Genomic DNA, 17,814 nt, shown 5'->3' on the forward strand with positions numbered 1-17,814 from the left:
ACGATGCTTCAGTATAATGTTAACACATACTCTCTCTGTGAGTTAATATTTGAGATTTCACTGTAAATATCACATCTATAACGCTGGAACTGCTACTCAATAACATGAATCCCTCAGAAATCCAGCAGTAACTGGGAAAAACAGCTCGTCTTCATCTTTTCTCAATACTACTGCCATCATTTGCTTCAGTTCTTGTGCGAAAATCCATATTAAAAAAAAAAAAAAAAAAAAAAATATATATATATATATATATGAGCAATATCACACTCGTAGCAGTGCCATATGGCTGTATATCAGCACTGGTGGGTGGTGTGCGTTGCCTTAGTGCCCCCACCAGTGCCGATACAGCCATATGGCACTGCTACGAGTGTGATATTGCGTTTAGACGACAGTTTAACTTCATAATTGTGTATAAAAACATAATCAAACATGGAGAGTCTCAAAAACCCTTTGGTATGAGGAACTACTTTCTTCCGCGTTGGATTTAAATCATAAGCGTACAGTTTAACAGCTGTTAAAACAGTTAAAAGCATCTTTTACACTGTAGATCTGTAGTGTCTGCTTTCTGCTGGCTGTATGTGGGCGGAGTAATACACAAAGGGTGAAGAGGCTGTAGGAGTTCTGATATTGCAGAATATTGCACAGCTATCAGCCAATCAGATTTGAGAACCAGACAGAACTATTGTATAAATATATACAATATTTACAGTTAATCATTAAGACTTTATTTCTTCATCTGATGAACCCCTGGAGCAGTAGATCTCCTGCAGAGGCTGCTTCTCATTCACTACATCAGGAATAATGCAGATTATAATGCTCATTTAATGATAACTGCCTGTCAGACTCCATTAGGCTTGATCTAAATCATTATTTATTCATGAATAATCAAGCTTTGGCTTGCATGTTATTATGTTCACCTTGTTAGTTCACTGTCCTTCATTAAATATGGCAGATTTCATTAGATCTTTCCTTCATTTGTAAGCGTGTGCGTAATGTGTAGAGGATTTATTGTTACTTTATTATATTATCTGCAGAAAAGTATTGTACTTTCTTAATGAATCAGGCAATAAAACTGTCTGCCTTATGCATGTTACTGCCACTGTTGGCTGACGTTTGTCCACATGTGTGTGTGTGTGTGTGTGTGTGATCTACAATCAGTGCTTTCTGACAGCTCTGCTCAACACTCAACACTAATATTACCTTAAAGTCTTCAGTTCTGCTCTCAAAACACACACAAATACTGGAATAAAACTACAAAACAACAACTCAAGAACCACTGGAGCAGTACACCCTGGAGACACTGCTCACTAATCTCACTCACTCACTAAATCAATAATAATAATGATGATGATGATGATGATGATTCTGGGGTGGTGCAATGGCTCACTGGTGTCCCACTGTGGCCTAACAGCAAGAAGGTCTCTGGTTTGAGTCTCGGCTGGGTCAGTTGGTGTTTCTGTGTGGAGTTTGCATGTTCTCCCTGTGTTGGTGTGGGTTTTCTCCGGGTGCTCCGGTTTCCCCCACAGTCCAAACACATGCGCTATAGGGGAACTGATCAACTGAATTGGCTGTAGTGTATGGGCGTTACTCAGAACTGGGTTGCAGCTGGAAGGGCATCCGCTGTGTAAAACACTTGCTGGATAAGTTGGCGGTTCATTCCGCTGTGGCGACGCCAGATTAATAAAGGGACTAAGCTTTAAACAAAATGAACGAATGAATAAATGAATACATTTTAAAATTTGTTCATAAATTAATGTTTTTTTTTTATGTGTCTTATCGACTGAATAATGATTATAATAAAATCTAACAAAATGTATTGTATTTTTTATTTAATGCCATGTCAGCAAGCAAGGCTATTTTCATGGCAGGAACCTTTCAACAATAAATATACAATTTAAAAATCAACAAACAAAATAAAACATAAATTAAATAAGATTTTTTGTGTTAATACATGATAAAAATTCTAAAATCTTTTCTGGTTCCACTTTGTTAAAAATGTCCTTCAAAGAGTTCATTTCATAAAAAAGGCTTCTGGATTCAGTAAAAGCAGGGCAGTGCAGTAAAATGTGTTTTACAGTCAGAGGAGTTTTACAGCACAAACACTGAGTAGAGTTTTCACCTTGCAGCAAAAAACACGTGTTATTCTCGTATGCCCAATACGACATCTGGTAAAAACTACTTGATCAAATCGATTGTTAAAATGTCTTAAAATGCTGTGTGAAATTTTAGGTTGGATTTCATGTAATTTTAAAATCTAACAAATATTTTTTATTATTATTTAATTATCATGTAGCAGGACAAAAATAAATAAAGTAATAAAATCAATAATAATAAAACAAAAAATAAAGAAAACCCGTTTTCGGACTTAAAAATATAGTTACTGTTTAATTAAAGAATTCAGTTTTTACTTGCATATTATTACTGGTATTTAATATATATTGTTTAAACTTTACTTTGTTCCTTTACTGTTAATTTCCTTTGCTTGATGAATTCAGTGAAAAGTTTCTCTGTAGTTCCTCTTTTCCCTCAATGTTTACGGTTTCCTTAACTGTGTGCTGCTCATTTAAATGTGTGTGTGTGTGTGTGTGTGTGTGTGTGTGTGTGTGTGTGTTTATTACTTGCTTTTATTAATGACAGTTTCTACAGTAAATAAAGATTTGAATTCCCATTCTGCTAGTGTGGGTAAACTTCAGTAGTGTATTCAGGCTTAATGCAGGCTTCAAGTCAAATTTAAGCCTTTTTAAGACACTTTTAGGAGCATCATGAACGAAATGCTAGATTTACCCAGAGCTAAACACTAACCATCTTTTCTAATGACCCGTTAATACTGTAAATAGGATTTGTATTAATGTATTGTTTTAGAATTTACTTTAAAAATTAGCTGTAAACATGTAGATATATATATATATATATATGCGCTGTGTTTAGTGTTTGAGCGTTGTCAGATCTGATCCACACACTGATCTGATGTAGCTGAGTGACTGCAGATCCTACAGCTTGAGGAGATAAATGAATTAAAGTGAAGTCCTGGATGATCTCCTCAGCTCTTCATTAGTCAGAGTTCAGCTTCCTCATTTCTGTCTCTCTCCGTGACTCATTTCAGCGAGTCTTCAGATTCCTGACTGAGCCGCAGCGGATACACTCCGCTACTACTGCTCTCTCTGGAGGACCTGACGATCAGCTTGAACATGAACGCGGGAGCTGATCAGGTCACACACACACACACACACACACACAGCGGCCTGCAGCTCCTCTGAGATCCTGAATCTGCACAGTAACCACCTCAGCTCTGTGTGTGTGTGTGTGTGTGTGTGTGATGAAGCGAAGTGTGTGAATAATTCTGCAGCATCCCATAAGACTCAATCAACACCCGTCAGCAGATCCTGCTCATCAACACACTGGTGTCCTCCACATCTCCTGCTCTGTTGGGTTCTGGTGTGATGTCTGACTACTGTAGCTGTGTAATAACTCTAATCATTCAGCGGAGTGATATAGAGCTGCTCTAAACCTGCCGGAACTACTTTATCTGACAATAACCGAACACCTGAGAGCCAATCAGAGTCCAGCCTGACCCAAGGAGTGTTTACATTGTGAAAGCCAGCTCTGCTAAGTGCTACAGTGATGTATTAGCATGTTTCCATTATAAACAGACAGCAGACAGTAAGTGTTTAACTCATTAGCACTGTAAACGAACACTTCCTACTTACTAGTTTGACTAACTATGAAGAACATTAGGCTTCAGCTCGAGCTTTACACTGAGGTCAGTGAATAGCGGAGTCATTCAGTCAGGAAAACTTAATAATAATAATAATAATAACAACAATACGAGTCGCAAACCTACAGAAAGCGACACTGCATTAGCTCTGCCGGTAGAACCATCACCAGAAAACCAGCGCAGTGACGTCACTGATAAGGACCAGCGCTGCGCTTTGCTCGTGACGTCATTGTGCATGTGTATGACTTCACGGTTACTTCAGAACATTTCCAGATCATCCGAATGAATACAGTCAAACACAAAGCTCTGTCCAAACAAAACAACACAGCACCTGTTGAAACACACACACACACACACACACACACACACACACTGACGGCGGTTTCGAGCAGCGCTCGCGCCCCGCCCTGCCTCTCTGAAAGTTACACACACACTCCTGTCACAGGCGTATGAGCCCCTGACCTGCCATACACACACTGTTCTGACATTAACACACTTTTCTGACACACACACACACACACTGCTGAAGTGCCGTGAACACGTTGAATGTGTGAAGCTCAAACTCGAGCGCGGTCTAACGGAAGCACGCTGATAACGTCACGCCGCTGACTCACGGAGAGCCGCTGTAACGGAATAAAGCGCTGCTATGAACTCCGGAGGACAGCGGCTGACCCGCCGGTGAGCGATCCGTTACCGGGGACCGACCTCCGGACAGCGCCTGCCCTGCGCTCAGACTGACGCCCTCAGAAAGTTCCCCCGGTGTCCGCGAGAGCTGCGCGCGGTGTGTGCGCTGTGTTTGCCGGTTACCTGAGTGTGTTTGAGTCGCTCCGCCGCCCGCGTGTCTGTCCCGGAGAGTTTGCTCGACTTTTCTCCGTTTCTCATCGGTATTCGGCGACTGCAGCTGAGCGGAGGCGCGGCTCTCTGACGTCACATCCCCTGCGCGTGCATGAGCGAACTGTCGAGCGCGCACCCGCACGGACACTATTTACATTTAAAAAAAGTTTATAAAAGTCCAGTACAGCTGATAAACACGCGATTATTGATTATCTGCTTCAATCACCGCCAATATTAACGTGTACACCGTAATAAACAACTGACAAGAAACATTTATTACTCCTCATTAATGTGTCACGGTGGCCTCACAGCAAGAAGGTCTCTGGTTTGAGTCCCGGCTGAGTCAGTGTGTTTCTGTGTGGAGTTTGCATGTTCTCCCCGAGTTGGCATGGGTTTCCCCCACAGTTTAAACACATGCACTTTAGGGGAGCTGATCAACTAAACTGGCAGTAGTGTATGAGTGTGTGCGTAAATGAGTGTTTTGAGCTGGAAGGGCTTTCGCTATCTAAAACAAATGCTGGAATAGTTGGCGGTTCATTCCGCTGTGGACTAAGCAGAATGAATGTGTTTCAGTCACTTACACAGGAGACTGAGACTCTCTTAGAGACTTTATTCCTCTTATTTACAGCTTCTGAAAGTGTCTACACCTCAGGTACTCCTGCAGTCCTCATGGAAGATACTGTACAGTACATCACACTTCACTGGCTCTGCTGTTGTCTGCTGTCAGGTGTTTACCATCACGCCTGATCAGTATACTGCACCAATATCACAGCACCGCCTCTCTCAAATACACACACACACACACACACGCACACACACACACAGACGAAGAGTCCAGACAGCTGATCATCAGTGTCCTCCAGTCATGCAGGAGCAGCAGCGTCTCTCTGTATGTGTGTGTATGAGTGTGTGTGTGTGTGTTCACTTCCAGGTGGCTGGGAAAGGTCTGACCCCGCTCTGCCTCGTGCTCTTTGACCCCAAAGAGTGACCCGAGCGGCTGCGGAGATCTCGCTCTGTGCTCTCGCTCAGAGCCTGCTCCTCATCATACCTGCAGCACACACACACACACACACACACACACACACACACATTGGGTGTTTATTACTTTAGGAATAGAAGTTACACACACACATGCAGACACACTATATATTACACAATAACACACACTACACATTTTTAACACACACACACACACACACACACACACACAGCCACTCACAGCACTTGGTAGTGGCCGAGGGCCTCTTTGGGCAGGCTGCGGTTCCAGCGGCAGTCGGGGATCTCTGCGTTCGGGGTGACGATGTTCAGCGTGTCGTTGATCAGGTTATACTTCAGGATGCGGTCATTAGCAGTGCTGGAGGTCAGAGACGGAGACGCGTTCACCTGAAACACACACACACACACACACACACAGATAGGGAAGTAACCTGAGCTGAAAGCAGAATTGAGAAAACAAAGCCATAAGCCATCTTCAGCTGTGCTCAGTGCTCTAACAGCAGCTGCTTCACTTCACTGAGCACTATAAATGACAATATTAATGCTGATGATATGTGTGTGTGTGTGTGTGTGTGTGTGTGTGTGTGACTGACCTCGATCAGCCAGGGCTTCAGTCTGTCGTCGATGATGATGTCATAGCCGTAACACTCGAAGCAGTGCTTGTCGTTGTTCATGACAGGCTGCAGACAGAAACACACACACTCACGCTCACTGTCTGTAGTGTGTGTGTGTGTGTGTGTGTGTGTGTGTGAGACGTACAGCCACAGCTTTGAGCGACTGCACGATGATCCAGTGTATCTGGTCAAACAGGTGGTTGGTGACGTCGGGTCCGCGCGTGCTCTCCAGATACAGACGCAGGTTACTGACCGTCCACTTCCCCCCGTGCACATGATTATAGTCGTCCTGCGGGCACACACACACAACAGCTGATCACACACGCTCCTCCCATTTAACCCTGGATCCTCCATTTCGTTAACAATTCCACCCATTCACCAATAGCTCCTCCCCTCTTCATCCTCACCTCTCCTCTTCCTCATTGTCTCCTCCCCTTCACCAGTCTCTCCTCCCCTGCATCAACATTTCCTCCTCTTCAACAGTAGCTCCTCCCCTTAATTAACAGCCCCTCTTCATTATCAGCTCCTCCTTTATTAACAGCTCTTCCCCTTTAACAGTAGCTCCTCCCCTTGATTAATAGTTTCTCACCTTTACAGGTAGCTCCTCCCCTTCATTAACAGTTCGTCCCCTTTATCAATAGACCCTCCCCTTCATTAACAATTCCTCCCCGTCAGTAGCAGCTCTTCCCCTAAACTAACAATTCTTTCCTTACCTGCGAAGGGGAGGAGCTATTGATGAGGGGGAGGAGCTGATTATGAAGGAGGGGAGCTATTGAAGACAGGGGAGGAGCTATTGATGAAGGAGAAGAGCTACTAAATCAGGGGAAAAACTACTGATGAAGGGGAGGAGCTCATGATAAAGGGGAGGAGTTACTGATGAAGAGGAAGGACTACTGATGAAGGAGAGGAGCTCATGATTAAGGGAGGGGCTACTGCAGCTGACGATGAAGGGGAGGAGCTCATGATGAAGGGGAGGAGTTACTGATGAAGGAGAAAAGCTACTGAATAAGGGAGGGGCTGCTGCAGCTGATGATGAAGGGGAGGAGCTGTTGATAAAAAGGAGGAGTTATTGATGAAGGGGGAGGAGTTGGTGATGAAGGGGAGAGGTTACTGGAAACATGGAGGAATTATCAGTAGCTCCTCCCCTTCATCAACAGTTCCTCCTCTTCATCAGTAGCTCCTCCCATTTTCATGAGCTCCTCCCCTTCATCATCAGCTTCTCCCCTTTATCAAAAGCTCCTTACTTTTATCAGTAGCTCCTCTCCTTCATCATCAGCTCCTCCCCCTTTCTTCAACAGCTCCCCCTTCGTCAGTAGACCCTCCCCTTTATCATCAGCTCCTCCCCTTCATCAACAGTTCCTCCCGCTTCTTTAATAGTTCTTCGCCTGATTCAGTTGCTCTTCTCCTTTATCAGTAGCTCCTCCCCTTCAACAACAGCTCCTCCCTTTCATCAATAGCCCCTCCTCTTCAATAACATCTCCTCCTTTTCATCAGTAACTCCTCTCCTTAATCAGCATCCCTTTCCTTTCTTCAACAGCTCCTCCCCTTCATAATCAGCCCATGCCCTTTCTTTAACAGCCCCTCCTCTTTCTTTACCAGCTCCTCCCCTTCATCATCAGCTTCTCTCCTTCAACAGAAGGTCCTTCCCTCCATAATCAGCTCCTTTCCTTTCTTCATCAGCTCCTCCCCTTCAACAGTAACCCCTCCCCTTCATAATTAGCCCCTCACCTTTCTTCAACAGCCCCTCCCTTTCATCATTAGCTTCTCCCCTTCATCAAAAGCCCCTCCCCTTCAACAGCTCCTCGCCTTCATCAGTAGCTCCTCCACTTCATAATCAGCTCCTCCCTTTTCTTCAACAGCTCCTCCCCTTCATAATCCCCTCCCCTTTCTTCATCAGCTCCTCTCCTTCATAAGTAGCTCCTCCCCTTCATCATCAGTAGCCCCTCCTCTTCATAATCAGCTCCTCCCCTTTCTTCAACAGCTCTACCTTCATCATTAGCTCCTCCCCTTCATCATCAGTAGCCCCTCTTCATAATCACCTCCTCCCCTTTCTTCAACAGCTCTCCCTTCATCAGTAGCTCCTCCCCTTCATCATCAGTAGCCCCTCCTCTTCATAATCAACTCCTCCCCTTTCTTCAACAGCTCTCCCTTCATCAGTAGCTCCTCTCCTTCATAATCAGCTCCTCCCCTTTCTACAACAGCTCTCCCTTCATCAGTAGCTCCTCCTCTTCATAATCACCTCCTCCCCTTTCTTAAACAGCTCCCCCTTCATCAGTAGCTCCTCCCCTTCATAATCAGCTCCCCCTTCATCAGTAGCTCCTCCCCTTCATCATCAGTAAATCCTCTCCTTCATAATCAGCTCCTCCCCTTTCTTAAACAGCTCCCCCTTCATCAGTAGCTCCTCCCCTTCATAATCAGCTCCCCTTTCATCAGTAGCTCCTCCCCTTCATCATCAGTAGATCCTCTCCTTCATAATCAGCTCCTCCCCTTTCTTAAACAGCTCCCCCTTCATCAGTAGCTCCTCCCCTTCATAATCAGCTCCCCCTTTATCAGTAGCTCCTCCCCTTCATAATCAGCTCCTCCCTTTTCTTCAACAGCTCTCCCTTCATCAGTAGCTCCTCCCCTTCATAATCAGCTCCCCCTTTATCAGTAGCTCCTCCCCTTCATCATCAGCTCCTCCCTTTTCTTCAACAGCTCCCCCTTCATCAGTAGCCCTCCTCTTCATCATCAGCCCCTCCCCTTAATAATCAGCTCCTCCCTTTTCTTCAACAGCCCCTCCCCTTTATAATCAGCCCCTCCCTTTTCTTCATTAGCTCCTCCCCTACATCAGTAGCTCCTCAAACACAGACTGCCATCAGTGGCGTAAGCATCAGGAGAGAGTGTCGTGATCTGAAACGCCGGTGGTGGACTCACGCCGTGCTTCTGGATGGCCACGTTGGTGAGGTGCACGAACATGTTGTCCAGTTCGCTGGTGCTGGGGGTGTATTTGACAGTGCAGAAGCGGCAGAAGCCCAGTTTATACCTGCAACACAAGCGCTTTAGTGCAGTGAAGCGGACATTCAGCCTTACTCTGAGCTCTCCTGCACCCACATGTAGCACTTGAGCGGCCGGTAGGTGGTGACCAGCACGTAGAGCCGCAGGTCAAACTTCTTCCCGCCGATCAGCAGAGGGTTGTCGATGTACAGCGAGATCACGTACGCCTCCTTCCCACTGTTCGCCGCCACAAACCTGAACACAGACCACAATCAGCCCATCTAGGCCCTGCATGAGCAGCAGAACACTGATGATCAAATACAGGCGGTCTGAATACTGGATCAGTCGAGAGATCCCGAGTCTGATATTCCCAGATAACACCCGCTGAACAACACAGACTCATGCAGGAGCTGAGGATCAGCCTCAGTCAAGACACTCAGGTTTATATTGGCTGTTGTTCAGATGAATAGTATCCAGTTTAAATTGTGCTGCAGTATTGTCAGGGTAAAGTGAAGGCATTACATGTTACAGTATGTGCAACTGTATGTGTTTTGAGATGTACTGTAGTGTACTGTAGAACAGCTGTGCTTCAGGCTATAGTGAGGATATCAGAAACACACTACAGTACTGAATTTAATAGACAGTTGTACAGTATTGACATGCTATTTCAGTGTTCCTACACTGTAGAGTGGCCAAAGTAATTAGAGTATTTTCTAGTTCTTTATATATTATTTATTTATTCCCACGTCAGCTACTTATGGATATGTTTTCATGTCAGGACTAATAATTTAATGCACATTCAATGAGGGATTATACAAATGAAAACTGTTCTAAAATATAATACGGTTTTATTACATACTGCTTGCACTACTTAGTTTGTCCACAAGAGCTCAGTGCTGAGGCGCTGTTTTCACAGAACATTAACACCACTGAAGAGGATATTAACCACAGACATGATGAGCTGAGAAGTGCATGTGTTGAGTTCAGCTTCTGTACTCTACACCACAACAAACACATTACTATTATTAATATTATCAGGGTTGCCAAATACCACACATCAGACTCTGTCTATCACTCTGCCCACATAAATCTCCCACCAATCTGGCAACCCTGCATGTGATGTGAAACCAACCTCAGCTTTTAACTGGGGTGAGTTTTAATATGTAATTGAAGTGACGGATCCGCTACGCTGCTGTTTGCAAGCATTTTTGGTAAACATTACAGCTAATGATGCACTGATTACAGCATACATGACATTTACAGGATCATTGTACTCTGGAGAGTGATGGAGAAGCGACATTTACATGCTCTTCCTGTCTAACCATACCGCTTTTAATTAAATAAGTGTTCTATATGTGAGTTTATTATTAATTTACTTAATATTATTCAATGAATATTAATGCAATAATTATATTGCATAATAATATTGATTAATATTTGGATTACAGAATACTATTTGTGCAGTAATCAATTAATATATATATATATATATATATATATATATATTTTTTTTTTTGATTATTTTTTATTTATTTATTTATTTTAGGTTAAAGGTGGGTTTAAGTAGGACAACTATGGTCAGATCATTGTGTGTGGGTCATTGTGTTCCTGTAGGGCTCTTTAATAATGTCTGCTAGTCTTGTTTCTGAACAAATCTGCTTCCCTTCTCAGTTTAGGTTAATCATTCGAGTATTTAGACATGATTCAACACTAGATTTGTTAATGTGAAATTTGTAGAATTTGTAAAAAATGTTTTATTAATAATTCTCAATTACCAGCCAGACTTACAATGCTGCTAAAAAGGAATGAATCTGCATTTAATATAACGCATGCATCCCCTGATATGTGCAGTATATACAGACGAACTGAAGCTAAATCAGGATCAAATCTACAAGAAGAATACAAGTCATATGACACTGATTATGTTCAATAGAGTCAACTAAACTGAACGTAATGAGTATGCAGGACTGATCTCTAGTGGATGAACTGGGTATTGCAGACCACATTCAAAATAGTGAAGAGGATTCTTCACCCGGCTCGTCCTTACACTGACACACACACACAGGTTGCCAGATTGACAGCACAGGCAGAAGCGAGCATGCCTGATGATCCAGCTCAGCTAATGTTTACGTTTGTAATATTTATATTATCTGCTAATTATAAACCACCTCATGTGTATTTTAATATCTAATATCTGCGTCTCCTTTTAGAGGCTGCTGCTGTCCTCCAGAGGGCGCATCTTCAGCTGCCACACACACTGACCGCCTTCAAGACTGAATTCCACCATCTGGCAACCCGGAGTGCTGAAATATAATTGGCTAAACTGGCAGTGGGCGGGTCATAGAGGTCAACACAAAGACTGACGTTCTGGCACAGAATGCACAGCAGAACACCTGACGTCAGCAGAGTGTTTCAGATCAACAGACATGTCCAGCTAGCAGGATTCTGACATATCTGCACACATATGAGGGTCTTCTTCATTTCGAAGGGTCAAAACGTGCACATTTAGACCTGCTGTGGCCTAAAATTGTAATAAGCAGACTATTTATTAAGACCACTTAGAATAAAAGTATATACTCAGACTGGTGTAGGTCTTGTGTGCGAGTATTATTATTGTGTGTGTGTGTGTGTGTAGGCTCACGTGGACGTGCGGCTGTCGCGGGACCACTTCTTGATCTGCGAGAGCTTGTTGATGAGGAAGATGCCTTTGCCCTGGGCTTTCCCGCAGGGCTTCATGATCCAGGTGCTGGACGGACTCTTGCGGAACTCCTCCACGAACAGGTTATAGTCCGCCGGCAGCATGAACGTCACCGGCACGAAATCTGAAGAGCACACACACAGTAAGAGGGCCGCTGTTTCGAGTCTTTGCTGGGTCAGTTGGTGTTTCTGTGTGGAGTTTGCATGTTCTCCCCGAGTTGGCGTGGGTTTCCTCTGGGTGCTCCGGTACAGTCCAAACACATGCGCTATAGGGGAACTGATCAGCTGTAGTGTATGAGTGTGTGTGTGTGAATGAGTGTGTATGGGTGTTTTCCAGGACTGGGTTGCAGCTGGAAGGACATCTGCTGTGTAAATATATGCACACACACACTCCCTCACCCAGATAGATGTATTTTCCGCTGTCGTCCTTCTCGGCGAGCGCGCTGTTCTCCTTCTCCAGCTCTCGGCGGTAGCGCTTGATGTTCTTGATCATCAGGTCTTTGCGCGTCAGCTCGTAGTGGTTGGGGAAGTGGTTCACCATCTGATCGTCCGTCAGCCGGTAGCCCGTGTCCACGCTGAACACCGTGCGGATGGTCTGGATGCTCATCCTGCAGAGAACGACACACACACACTGAGGATTTCCACCGCCTGACGGGGGCTGAAGATGACGCTGTAGACCTGACTGATGGACAACACCCACACTGAGCCCACATGATGGATTCACACACACACACACACACACACACACACACACACACACACACACACACACACACACACACACACACACACACACACACACACATCTGAAGTAGACATATGCTCATATCCAGTAACTCTATATATATAGTGCTAATGAACCATAACCCCAGGCTGCAGTGCTGATGGTGGACACTAGAGGGCACTGCATGCAGTTAAAATGAAGCTGCAGGTGGACCCTCCACCGTTTGAGCTCATCCTGTTACAGAAGACTGAGCTCACACACACACACCAATATAAGCAGAGCCCAGCTGATGAGGATGTGTGTGTGTGTGTGCGGTGACTCAGGGCTGTCTCAGGGCTCAGGAGCTCCTCTGTGTGTACAAACACACAGTCAATAATCCACCATGAGTGACCTGATGACACTATGAGCAGCTCTACTGACTGTCTGTCTCTGTGTGTGTGTGTGTGTGTGTGTGTGTGTGTGAATAAGCGAGTGGATGAGTGAATTAATGAATAGATGGCAGAATGAGCAAATTAATGAATCACTAAATGACTTCAGGTGCGTTCGACATGAAGCTCAGCTGCAGCCGGTGATCAACGAGATTAGCCGAGCGCAGGCGGGGCGGAGTTGAAAACGGAGCCGTCAAGACGGTCAGCTGGACACTTCGGGACTCAAAGTTGCTGCAGTCATGATGACCAATCACATGGCGTCATCATATATATATATTTTTTTTTTGTTATTTTTATTTATAACAACAAAACATTTACAAATAAAACAGAATACAGGCTCTTCAAACTGTAGTTCCTTTTTAAACAATAAGAGAGAATTATGAATAAAATATATAACAAATGCATGAGAGAAATAAGAGGAAATGAGAGGTTAATATAAACATAAAAACGAACAGGTCTATTAAATACAAAGCAATAAGCATAAATTCTAGGAGTTAAACATCAATCTTTAGGCTAATACTTCTTGTTTAAATATGCTAAAAAAAAGGGTTTACATATATGTACATTTATAGATATAAAAATTTCCCATGTAAAAAGCAAAACAAGGTGTTTTGATTAGGTCTTAATAAATGACATTATTTTGGATGATGATTGAATTTTCAAAAAAGCATTTTAATCCAAAAAGATTGTGTTGAAAAGAACAAAAGGTAAAATAAGTGAGCTATGTAGAAGTTTCCCAGAAAGAGCAGGTAGCCTTTAAACTGCTAGACAGGAAATAAAATATATATTTATATTATAATAATAAAGCCATTTTATAATTATTTAATAAAAATGTTCTTTACTTTAATTTGTTAAGAGAGCTTTAGGGGGGCAGGATCAATGATGATGATTTTCTTATTTCAAGTCTGTAAGACTTATTTGAGTTCATATTTAGGTTATTCACTAAAATATACACTAAAATATATCATTTAAATCGTTCATGGAGATGAATGCAGTAAATAGTCTGTATAAAAAAGTTAAAAAATAAACCTGTGCAAACAAGCTAACCTTTATAACCAGATTATTTAACAAAAGATGATTACTGCAGTAAAATATTTGTAGTCTTTTAATAAGCAAGATGTGTACAGGATAGAGAGGGTGTGAAAAGTGAATTGTTTGTTTTGAAACTTTTGAATCGGAATTTGTCCAATTATAAACCCGAAATACACGTGTTTGTTGTCATGTGGTGAACTCGGCCAATCGTGTGATATCGGTGTCGTCATCAAAGCTCCTGCAGTCGCTCTTCAGAAGCTGCATGGTCTGAGTTTGCCGTCTGATCTCGGAGCGCTGTCGCGGTACTTTGATGCCACATGTGACAGTCACGTGGCGTCGGCGCAGCATCAATCCGGACAAGATTTCTAACCAGAATGCACCGCTTTAAGACAGATTTCGATCGATCTGCGCAGCGCTGCATGAAGTCGAACGCACCTTTCGTGTGTGAATGATTGAGTGTGAAAGTCTGTGTGAAATGTGGGAATGAATGTGGGAATAAATGAGTGAGTGAATGAATGAATACATAAATGAGAGAATGAATGCAAAAATGAGTGAATGAATGAATGAGTGAATGAATGAATGAGTGAATGAATGAATAAGTGAATGAATGAATGAGTGAATGAATGAATAAATGAGTGAATGAATGAGTGAGTGAGTAAATAAATAAATGAGTGAGTGAATGAACAAATGAGTGAATGAATAAAATAAATAAATGAGTTAGTGAGTGAATGAATGAATGACTGAGTGAATGAATAAATAAATGAGTGAATGAATGAGTGAGTGAATGAATAAATAAATAAATGAGTGAGTGAATGAATGAGTGAGTGAATGAATAAATAAATGAGTGAATGAGTGAGTGAATGAATAATGAGTGAATGAATAAATAAATGAGTGAATGAATGACTGAGTAAATGAATGAGTGGGTGAATGAATAAATAAATGAGTGAGAGAGAATGAATAAATAAATGAGTGAGTGAATTAATAAAACAGATTAGTAAATGAGTGAGTAAATGAATAAATAAATGAGTGAATTAATAAATAAATGAGTAAGTGAGTGAATGAATAATTAAATGGGTGAGTGAATGAGTGAGTGAATGAATAAATGAGTGAATGAATGAGTAAGTGAATGAGTGACTGAGTGAATTAATAATTAAATGAGTGAATAAATGAATTAATGAATAAATAAATGAGTAAATGAATGAATGTGTTCATAAATAAATAAGTGAATGAGTGAATTAGTGAATGTGTGTATGAATGAGTGTGAATTAATAAATAAGTGAATAAGTGAATGAATAGATAAATGAGTGAATGAATGAGTGAGTGAGTGAGTGAGTGAGTGAATAAATAAATAAGTGAATGATTGAGTGGGTGAATTAATAAATACATCAGTGAATGATTGAGTTAGTAAATGAATAAATGAGTGAATGAATGAGTGAGTAAATGAATAAATAAATGACTGAATGAATGCATTAATGAATAAATAAATGAGTAAATGAATGAATAAATAAGTAAATGAATGAATAAATGAGTGAATGAATGAGTGAGTGAATGAATAAATAAATGAGTAAATGAATGAGTAAATGAAAAAATAAATGAGTTGATGAATAAGTGAGTGAATCATTAAATGATTGAATAAATGAATGAGTGAGTGAATGAATGAATGAATAAATAAACAAGTGAATGAATGAGCGAATAAATGAATAAATAAATAAGTGAATGAATGAGTGAATGAATGAATAAATAAACAAGTGAATGAATGAGCGAATAAATGAATAAATAAATGAGTGAATGAATGAGTGAGTAAATAAATAAATAAATGAGTGAGGCAATGAATAAATAAATGAGTGAATGAATGAGTGTGAGAATAAATAAATAAGTGAGTGAATAAATGAGTGAATGAATTGGTGAATGTGTGTATGAATGAATGTGAGAATGAATAAATAAACGAGTGAATGAATGAGTGAATGAATAAATTAAATAAGTAAATGAGTGAGTGAATTGGTAAATGTGTGTATGAATGAGTGTGAGGATGAACGTGTGAGTGAATGAGTGAGTGAGCGAACAAATGAGTGAATGAGTGATTGAGTGAATGAATGAGTGAGTGAATTAATGAATAAATGGATGAGTGAGCAAATGAACAAATCAGTGAGTGACTGAGTGTGTGAATGAATGAGTGTGAGTTTGTAAATGAGTGAATGTGTGAGTGAGTGAATGAGTAAATGAACAAGTGAGTGTGTGTGTATAAGAGTCTGTGTGAAATAAGGAGTGAATGTGTAAGGGGTTAAATGTATGAGTGTGTGAATGAGTGAGTAAATGCATGAGTGAGTGTGAGTCTGTGAATAAATTAGTGCGTGAATGAATGAGTAAATGTGTGAGTCAGTGAATGAATGAGTGACTGAATAAATATCTGAATGAATGAATGAATGAGTGAATTAGTGAATGTATGAATGAGTGAGTAAATGAATAAGTGAATTAGTGAGTAAACAAATAAGTGAATAAATGAGTGATTGATTTAGTGAGTGAATGAATGAATGAATGAAAAAAATAATGAGTGAATCAGTGATTGATTGAGTGAGTGAATGAAAAAAGTAGAGTGAAAGAGTGAGTGAATAAATAAATGGGTGACTGAATACCCGAGTAAGTGGATGAATTAGTGAGTGAATAATTAAATAAATGAGTGAATAAATAATTGATTGAGTGAATGAATGTGAGTAAGAATGAATGAATTAATCAATAAATAAATTGTGTATGAATGAGTGTAAAAATGAATGAGTGAGTGTGAGTGAATGAGTGAGTGAGCAAGTGAATAAATAAATGAGTGAATTATTGAGTACATAAATGAGTGAGTGAATGAATAAACATTCAGAGAGTGTGAATGAATGTGTGAGCGAGAGTGTGAATGGATGAGTGAATTGTGTCTTGCCAGTAGAAGTTCCAGTCTTCGCTGTCCGTCACCTGGATCCATCCTCTCTTCTCAAAGTTATTGATCAGCACAGACTTCTCAATGTCCGTCACCCACTTCACCTTACCGGCCATCAGCTCCTGAAACACACACACACACACACACACACACACACACACACACACACACACACACACACACACACACACACTATAATAAACCATCACAGAGATTCTAATGTTACAAACAATCCCATTCACCATGACAACTGCACATCTGACTGATGACAATGTGCTTCATCATCATCATCATCATCAGTTTTAACAAGCCATCAATAGAAGTTTCCCTTTACTACAGTCTTACTACTAATGTATGATGTCAAGAGGGTCAAACTCGGGGCTGTATGAACCCTTCACTCACTCTGTGATGGATGATGATGATGATGATGATGATGGTGTTTTACTGCTGTCAGGAATGTCAGTCTGCTTGTCTATATTGTCACCATGTTTTATTAACAGTATTGTCCACATTACTGCATGTATTCAGGTCGGTTACAGCAGATCTGCTGTGTTTATTATGGGCTGTCCGTCGCTCCGGGCTGCCTCTGTCTGTGTGTCAGCGCCAGCAGCAGCAGCTCCTCCTCCTCCTCCACCGTCTTGTCCTCCGCTGGTGAGCGGATGTGCTGTAAATATGTGTCTATAATCAGTACTCACAGTGTCGGCTGTCCGCGCTGACTGAAATCACTTCATCCTCCACACTGAACACGGAGAAATGCGCTGATTCAGAGCCTCAGCATCTCCGCATCATAGCAACGGCTGCTCACTTCCGCGTAGATCACGTCACTTCCGGAATGACGCGTACGACTGTCGAATTTCATTTAATAAGTGCAAACACATTCA

The 17,814-nt window shown here is 41.7% G+C and overlaps 3 protein-coding genes across 14 annotated transcripts in view; all 3 read right to left on the reverse strand.

Annotated features, from left to right (window-relative positions):
• The window catches only part of pacsin2 (protein kinase C and casein kinase substrate in neurons 2), a 21,397-nt gene extending 16,759 nt beyond the window's left edge, over positions 1–4,638 (reverse strand). For 4 of the 5 annotated variants that reach the window (XR_015481882.2, XM_087246370.1, XM_087246369.1 and 1 more), the window contains exon 1: positions 4,523–4,638. The gene's annotated coding sequence lies outside the window, so the exon portion shown is untranslated. The remainder of the gene's footprint in view (positions 1–4,522) is intronic. The other variant, NM_207069.2, reaches the window with a different exon arrangement.
• Positions 1–17,814, reverse strand: part of LOC148682569 (uncharacterized) — a 1,090,975-nt gene that overhangs the window by 664,796 nt on the left and 408,365 nt on the right. The gene's annotated exons all lie outside the window — the stretch shown is intronic.
• Positions 5,145–17,762, reverse strand: ttll1 (tubulin tyrosine ligase-like family, member 1). Of its 7 annotated transcripts, none has more exons than XM_087246299.1 (10): positions 17,629–17,762; positions 16,848–17,052; positions 12,229–12,499; positions 11,774–11,954; positions 9,250–9,387; positions 9,073–9,181; positions 6,305–6,448; positions 6,139–6,225; positions 5,769–5,932; positions 5,145–5,597 (listed from the first exon to the last, which is right to left on the reverse strand). In XM_087246299.1, the coding sequence occupies exons 3-10, from the start codon at positions 12,434–12,436 to the stop codon at positions 5,471–5,473; spliced, it is 1,158 nt and encodes a 385-aa protein (XP_087102425.1). In that variant the 5' UTR covers positions 12,437–12,499; positions 16,848–17,052; positions 17,629–17,762; the 3' UTR covers positions 5,145–5,470. The 7 variants fall into 7 exon arrangements, with proteins under 7 accessions (XP_087102425.1, XP_087102421.1, XP_087102423.1 ...); XM_087246295.1 differs by having other exon boundaries at positions 12,229–12,437; positions 16,937–17,055; XM_087246297.1 differs by having other exon boundaries at positions 16,848–17,055.

The sequence above is a fragment of the Danio rerio genome, chromosome 4 (assembly GCF_052040795.2).
Source record: "Danio rerio strain M-AB ecotype USA chromosome 4, GRCz13ab, whole genome shotgun sequence".
Classification (NCBI taxonomy): domain Eukaryota; kingdom Metazoa; phylum Chordata; class Actinopteri; order Cypriniformes; family Danionidae; genus Danio; species Danio rerio.